The 8,381-nt window shown below is 35.2% G+C and overlaps 1 protein-coding gene across 1 annotated transcript in view; it reads right to left on the bottom strand.

Annotated features, from left to right (window-relative positions):
- Positions 1 to 504: 504 nt before the first annotated feature.
- The window catches only part of TMEM182 (transmembrane protein 182), a 51,918-nt gene continuing 44,041 nt past the window's right edge, over positions 505 to 8,381 (bottom strand). The window contains exon 5 of the mRNA XM_045550328.1: positions 505 to 3,197. Within this exon, the coding sequence (XP_045406284.1) occupies positions 2,977 to 3,197 (221 nt within the window). The 3' untranslated portion in view covers positions 505 to 2,976. The remainder of the gene's footprint in view (positions 3,198 to 8,381) is intronic.

Raw genomic sequence — 8,381 nt, 5'->3', positions numbered from 1 at the left:
CAGAGAAACACAATCACAATATAATACTGTCCCCTAAGAGAAACTGATTTTTAAAAATTTGTTTAGCTCAAGTATATTGGTTTATACCATTCAATTTATCTCTTTCTACCCAAACTTACAATACACATACATGCTCACATATATAAACATATGCACAGCATGTACTCATGTATGTTGATGATAGACACATAGATAGATGATAGGTAGATAAATGGATAATTAGCAAATACTGATACCTCCTCCACTATGTTTTTATAAGTGGATTTAATAACTGAATTTAATAAATATATTTAATATATCAGAAATAAAAATGACCAAATGACCACTAAGCACACACTCAATAGTATGTTTTTTTTTTTTTTTTGGAAAGTCCTACCATCAAACCCCACGTTGAACACCATCCTTAAGCCCAGTATAGTTTTCCCAGCCAGTTTCAATGTATGTGCTATCGGCCGCCTGATGAACTAAACCAACTGAACAAATACAATGTGGAGAGATCACAGCTTTCACCAGAATCCAAGGGCATAACTCACTGCCCTCTTTATTCAATCTTTCAAGAAGTGTCACTGAAAAGATATCTTATTTGTTAAATTAAAACCTTATGATGCAAAATCAACACTTTAAAAAAAGATTTTAACACTGTTTCAATGCTTCTGAAAATTCATCAATACACCCAATAAAGAAATGAACATAGCATAGACATTTAGCAACACAGCATCCCAAATCAGATATAAGGGCTATTACAATAACACACTGCACATCTCTGCTATTTTTAAGAATATTTTACTCATTAACATAGCAAACACAACTCACCTTCATTCCTTCCAAGGACTGTTGGTAAGTTGATCAAGAAATCTGCTTGAAATTAATGTGATTGATGAATTGCAACTATAAAATATTTCCAAAATGTAGATCTGTGTAAAAGTATCACACACATCAGCTATTCGGCCAATTATCATATGATAAATATATGGTAGCTGCATAAGTGTATTAGAAAATGAGAGTAACCATCTGAAATTTATAAATATTCAAACCTTTAGTGAAGGCAGCTTGTATGTGAAATTTAAATGGCATACAGTACACCAGAAAAGGCTCCATTCCAAAGTTCCACAAAAAAGAATTGTATTTACAGATGACATGAACTAATCAAATACATCCAGCATCATCTGGAAAACTTAATGGCATGCCATAAGTTAATATCACAGTCAATGTGCATAACAGAACCCATAATTATTTTTCTAATAATCAAGCCAAAGGAAAAAAAATAAATGAAGCAATATAAAAATGAAACAGAAAAAGACAAAGGGAAGTACCACAAAAACGTTTATGATACTATCGAAATGACTTGAGAAACCAGTTAAACCCCTGGAGATTTTTATTATTATTATGAATACAGTCAAGTCCTGTCACTAAAATGCCCTTGTGATTCTGTAGATACCGCAGACTTTTGCTATTCCTCTAAAGCTCCCTTCCATTGAAATGAGGCTTAATGGAAAAGTACGAGATGTGCAGAGAGAACTGGGGCAATCTCTCCATTGTCACGGCAAGGGAAGAGCAGGATGGAGAGCAAGAGTTCGTCTACCCCAGAGCATCTTCTAGGTGTGACTCCTTTGCCTGTGAGTCATGCCTCACAACAGCTGCAGGAAGACTGTGCCTCCAGTCAAGCTCCCATGCCATGCCATTTCTCTCTTCCCTCACTAACCCCAAACTCTCCATGATGAAGGCTTCCAGAATGCAAATGCAACCTAGCCCTCTCAGATGGATGTGATTTCAATCAACATCCGTGCCAAATGAACATTTTTGATATGAAAAATGTCTATGCTAGTGAATAATAAAGAATTATTTTTCCCCAGAAAAATTTTTCTTCCAGGAGGTTAAAGGAAATAGCAGATCTGTAAATGTTAATATACCTATTGTAAAGATGAAGAAATTGAGGGACAATAGTTAAGGGAATCAAATGATCAGAAGAATTGAAACCCATAAAATCTTGGGGAAAGTTAATATTTCATGGTATTTAATAAAGTGAGGCTATTATAATCCTCAGATGGAAGTACTTTGAAAGTTTATAGCTAAAGCCTGTTAAAAGCATGTTTCATCAATAAATTTTAACATGCTGAACATGTTACCAATATAGTTTTTAATGGGAATTTTAGAATATCAAATAGAATTATGTACTAAGCTAAGGTGCTTGGTTTTTACATATTTTAAACCATATTACATTATACAATTAACTCACTTTAAGTTTATAAAAATTTAATCTGCTTTATCCATAATTTGGTTTACAGGTTTGCTACTTTTAAATAAGTTTAAGGTTTATGTAAGCATGCGCAACTAAGTGAACAACATTGGATAACCAAACTACTGTTTGAAACAAAGCAGAGTAAGTACATGATCTTAGTTTTGTTTGTTGTGGTCCATTTTAACTGGTGACTACACAGCTCCTGCTAACAAGAACAACTGCTGTCTATTTTTAAATGAATCATTTGCTCACAGGAGCCAGTGAATACATACATGGATATGTATGTGTGTGAAGAAAAAAATGAAATAAAACCTCTGACAACATTTGTTTTCCATTCTTAATTATTCTGCAAAGATTTTTTTTAAATTAGCAGACATGAACACTAAGAAGGAGGTGTTACCCGAAACCTAGATTTGCCCCACGTGATGGTGTTATGCTAGTATCAGGCCTTTGCAACCCGCGTGAACACTAACATGTCCCAGGAAAGGGACACCCATTTGCCTATGTCCTAAAGAACTAGGTCCTTGACAGCATTTAGACAAGATGAAGACATGCTGGTATCTGGAAAGATTCTAGGACCTTCTTATCAGAGGAAATCACAAGTGAAATGGTTAAATCAAATAGCAACTAAAAAGTTATATCAATTAATTCTATGCTGGGATCATTGAAATAAAATGGAAAAAAAAGTATGCTTTGTTTAAAAATCTCTCAAGAAAACCCTTGTGGCAACAGTTGATTTAGTGATGTATCTGAATATGCCGTCCAACAACTAGAAATAGTAATCCAGCCAGCAAAGAAAAAAATATTCCAGCTGGGGCCAGAAAAAATGACCAGCCATACAGAACAGAAGGGGTGAAATCCAAGCAGTCTTTCATTTTCATGTTTCTGTAGCTTTCCATGTCAGCCACTGCCTGGACCCAGATGACATACAGCATCACCACCAGGGAAAACAGGATGCCTGGGAAAAAGAAAAGAAAAAGCCTTTAGCCTTTCTGAAGATGTTTTCTCAAGAGTGCTGCACTAAACCAATCATTTGCCTGATGATAAGCCTCTACAAATACATTTCTAGCTAAATCAAATACTTTATGCCAGACCCTTTATTATGTGCTTTATAAACATGTCATTTATCTTTCACTTTCAAAGCATCAAGGGGAGGGTTATAGCAGCATAAGAACAACAGTAACCACTGATAAGCATTTATTCGGTGCTTACTGTGTGCCAGGCACTGTATTAGGTGCTTGTGAACACCAGTATCAAACATCCCAGCCCTTGTAGAGATTATTTTCTAACATTTATCCATTTTTCTTTACTGCATGTTTGGTTTGGGATGAGCATTGTAATGTATCATTTCTTTCAATATATGTTCTACAACAAACCAGCAAAATAGGTACTAATCTTGTCCCCCTGTTGTAAGTACACACAGGCACAGTGAGTGGTTTTCAGCACTGATTTCCAGCTCAGTTCTTCCTGACTCTTGTTATACTGTTACATCCCAGCCAACTAGTGCTGCAATTGAATATGGCCATAAAAATAGAAGCCAAGGTAAGCACCAGACAAGAACGAAATGACAGAACCAAACCAACATAGAAGAACATACATGATTTTTTCAAAACTGAAATACATGTACTGAAGATTGATTACAGCAAAAGAAAATACTGTTTTGAATAAATGAAATGGGGGATTGATGATAAAAGATTCTTTGAAATATAAAAACATAGGTTTGAGATCAAAAACCTTATTAAGCAAAGGATGGAAATAAGGAAAGAGGGAGGGAAGAAAGAAAGGGGCAAGGGAAAGAAGAGAGGGAGGAAGGAATGAAAGAAGGGAAGGAGAAGAAAAAAATGCCTGACCACTAAGTAGAAGACATTATCACAATTTATCAACAATTCCAATGTAGCTATAAACAGTTCAAAAATACTGTTGGAATTCGAAAAAGAATTACAGTGTTGGATCCTTGACCTTAACAAGTTGTATGACAGAAAAGCTTTATGAATCCTGACATTTGAGAATACAGCTAAGTATGTACTTTTCCAAGTACCTGTTACCATGATTACCAGAAGGGAAGGATGCGGCTTTGCTGAGGGGCAGACTCCATTTAGAGTCCACTAAGCTGTTTCACTAGTAAGTGGCAGGCTCCACACACAAACCACACAGCCCAAGGGACTCAAATTTGTTCCAGAGCAAAATATACTTGAGGGCACTTGCTCTTTGTCCAAAAGTTCAGTGCAAACATGCCAAAGATCTATTACACTCATTGAATTAACGACCTGAACCTTTAGGTATAAAGTTTCCATAATCTAATTGCTAGTATGTCAGAAAGGTAAACTCCAACGCTGAGACTAGGAGCAGAGTCCGGAGCCTAACTGGCAGAAAAGGGAAGATTCTAAGGACCCAGCCACCAATTATGCTTCTCACGTCAGTTGTGCTCCTAACAGTATTTAGGATGCCTCTCTCTCGGGCCACCAATTTCACAAAGAATCTTGAGAAGTAAAGGCAAAAGAAGAAGGGCTCATAAATATGGTGGGAATTATCAGCATCAGAGCTTAAACTTTCTCATAACCATGATACAAGTTACAGAACAATGAAGAATCAACGTAGATGCTTCACTAATAAGAAACATTCTTCACATCATGGTCTGTATTGTAAATGCAAATATTGGCTCACAGAATAATGCAACGTAGCCACGGAACAACTAATCACAGAGAAATAGTAAAGTCATAGCCCGCAAGCAAACTCCTCACAGAGCCGTACCTCAGGTTTTGACAACAATATGGCAATTCCATGTGTTGTCTAGCAACTCTGTGCATTTTAATACATTTTTCAGCAAATATATAGACAGTGCTCTCTGTTAATGTAAAGGTTTGGCTTAGGCATTTGCATAATATCATCTGCCTTATGCAAACACCTTGCAAACCTTTGTATTATTTGTTGTTATGAGTTTTCTCTTCCTCACATCCTGTGAATCTCTTGTGCTTTCAGATATTTTTATGGAAAAAAAAAAGAAATTGCCTTTGTGAAAAACTAGTAGCCTTAAATACATTTTTTTCAAAAGTTGCAAAACCCATTACTGAATTTCGGGTGTTAAAAAAATGCATTACAGATAGCTGATTCTTAGTAAGGAAGAATTAACTTATATTTAAATATTGCCATTATTTGAAGAAGAATTACATCCTGAAAACAATGAAGAATAGTCATTTCTATAACTATAGTCTTTAACTTTTTCACTAATTGAAGATACAGTCCATTTAATTTGGATCAGATCAGTTTATGGTTATGTCTCACCCATGGGGTAAAACAGTCAGTATCCTTCTACCCATTAAATTGCCAGTGGTGTGTGTGTGTGTGTGTGTGTGTGTGTGTGTGTGTGTGTGTGTGTGTGTAGAGAAAGAGAGAGACCGAGAGACAGACAGACAAGAAGAAGTAAAATGAACTAACAAACATGGGAAAAGTATTTACACCAAAGGCCAATGGTTTAGCAGATACAGCAGTATATCCTAGAGGCCTGCATGAAGTATGTGGCCAAGAGAAGAAATAGGAGGCTGCTACTTACAGGTGGAATGATCAAATAAATAAACGTGTTAAGGCTAAGCCCTATGGTGTTTGATTGGAATTGAATATATGAATGCAAATTCATGGTTTTCGATAAATAGATAGCTACATAGATAAATAGGTAGGTAATACAGAAATGAATATAGAAGTGAAAGTGTGTGTGCATATTTTTAAATATACATGTATGTATATACTTCATATATTTCCTGGCTCTGTCTCCCGAGAGGCCCTGGAGGTGTCAACCCCCAGTAGCCTGGAGCACACCAAGTGTCCCAATCTTGACTTCTAAATGCCAGGAGCCAGAGCTTCTCAAAGAAATGGCTGAATCCAGACTGGAGCATAAAATATAAGATGAACCTGGAACATCCTGTTATACCAGAAAGTAAAGATGTGCTCAAAGAACGATGGGAGGGTTTCAGAAACCAGCTTGATGGGACTTTCTGTAGCTCAAACTGAGACCATTTGATCATCACACAAGTAGTGGTACCCACTATCTCACTGAATAAAACCCACAGTGATTTAAATAAATGAATGAATAAATAGAGAGAAGGGAAAGCTTTTCCTTGCAGTAGAAAATTAACTTATAAATTTAGAAGGAATGGCAGAATTAGAAATCATGATTTGGCAATCATTTAAAAAATAATTAATTCCAGTAGGAAACAAAAATGGATGATAAATTTAGTGGATGATATTTCTATGAAATATAGGATATTTACATAGGTTCAAAGTCTCTTCCAGCAAACTACTTACTAATCATAAATAGGAAAATAGTAACTCTATATTAAAGAGACCCAGCAAATACCATCTTATTCAAGTGATCAAAGTTAACATCACCAGTGACATGACAAATTGATGTCACAAGTCACCTGATGGGATGTGGTAAGGACACAGCATCACTGCTATGATCTTGCAGCCAAAAATACAAAGCTTGAATCCAATCACGAAGAAATATCAAACAAACCCAAATTCAAGACTGTTCTACAAAATCAAAAGTGAGAAGATCATGAAGGTCAAAGAAAGACTTATTCTGGTTTAATGGAGACTCAATTGACACAGCAAAATACAAAGCATGATCCAGGATCGGGTTCTTATTAATAGAAGAGTTAGGAAAAAATGAAATGGAGTCTCTGGGTGAAAGAACTTCCAACTTTTATGTAAAGCTGAACATATTTCAAAACAAAAGGAATGACTCAAAAGAAAAATTGTGGCAGAAGTCTTTGGCCATGTGTGTTAGAGAAAACATGTGGGTGGGGAAGGGCCAAGGGGAGTATGCTTTTACCCAGAAAGATACATCTTCCTTTGGTGGGATATTGTGACTATTAATAAACAGTAATATCATTGACTTGGTCCACCCACTGAGTGAAGTATCTCCTCTGAGACAATATTATTACTGTAGAAAAATCTTAATTATTATCTCTCGATATCTTAGGACTCTCATTTATAAAAAGATAAGCAATAACTGGCTTGAGTAACAGATGAGTTACATTTCAAACCTACTTTCCACTGTGATTTTAGCAAGAATAGAAAATATTTGACCATGCACAGTGGCTCACATCTGTAATCCCAGCACTTTGGGAGGCTGGTTAAAATGCCACTGTGCATTATAGTTGGAGATTGCAGTGAGCTATGATGACACCATTGCACTCCAGCCTGGGTGACAGCTAGATACTGTCTCTAAAAAATAAAAAATGTTAAAAAAAAGGATAGAAAATATTGCTAATGTTTAGGTAGTAATTTGTTTTTAAATAAAATTACATTTAAATTTGGTCATACATTTGGAAATCAAGAATTTATTTCCAATTAAATTTACCTATTTTTGATGTCCAACAAAAAATTTATAAAATAGCTCACAGGAGGCAGAATCAAAACATGGTCCCAAAGGCCACAAAGATTTGTGATCATAATAAAACCATGGACAAATAATTGAGCCACTCCAAGAAGTCATTAGATTTCTTCTTATTGGCAGTGTGTGGAAGAATCATTCAAACTTATAATTTTGCATGGATTCTCTCATAAAGTTGAAAACTTTCCCCTTTAAATGTCACGAATTATAACTGGAAAGTATTTTTTTTTTCAAAACAAAGGACACATAAAATTTAGTCGCAAAAGGCCATTAAGAATGCAATTGCTGATGATAAACAATACGGAAACAATCGCAGTATGGAAACAAAAACAGATTCCCCAAGGCCAAGTCAAAGACTCAAAGACCAAAGACGGAGAAATAAAATTGTACATCCTCACTATTTCACAAACACAAGAATGAAAAAAGGAGGCATACTATAAAGATCTTTTTACTATGATATATTATAAAAACCAGATTTAAAAACACATCTGTAAAAGGAAAAATTTAGTCCCAGAAATGAAAAACTTTCTTCCTTAAAAAGACAGGCAAATTATCAAGCTTCTACATTTTTTGTCTAGAAGTACATATACTGTTACATATATTCTTTTTTTAAAAAAAATAGTTTTGGAGTTACTTAAAAATTATAAATTTGATCTTTAACTGCTTAAAAGTAACTAAACTGCCTTTAAATGGGCTTTAACAACTTGACAGTTATAGGTTACTTGGGGAAGAATCGTAAATTCCAGATGA

The sequence above is a fragment of the Lemur catta genome, chromosome 4, assembly GCF_020740605.2.
Source record: "Lemur catta isolate mLemCat1 chromosome 4, mLemCat1.pri, whole genome shotgun sequence".
Classification (NCBI taxonomy): Eukaryota; Metazoa; Chordata; class Mammalia; order Primates; family Lemuridae; genus Lemur; species Lemur catta.
This window is presented reverse-complemented; position numbering and strand designations above follow the sequence as displayed.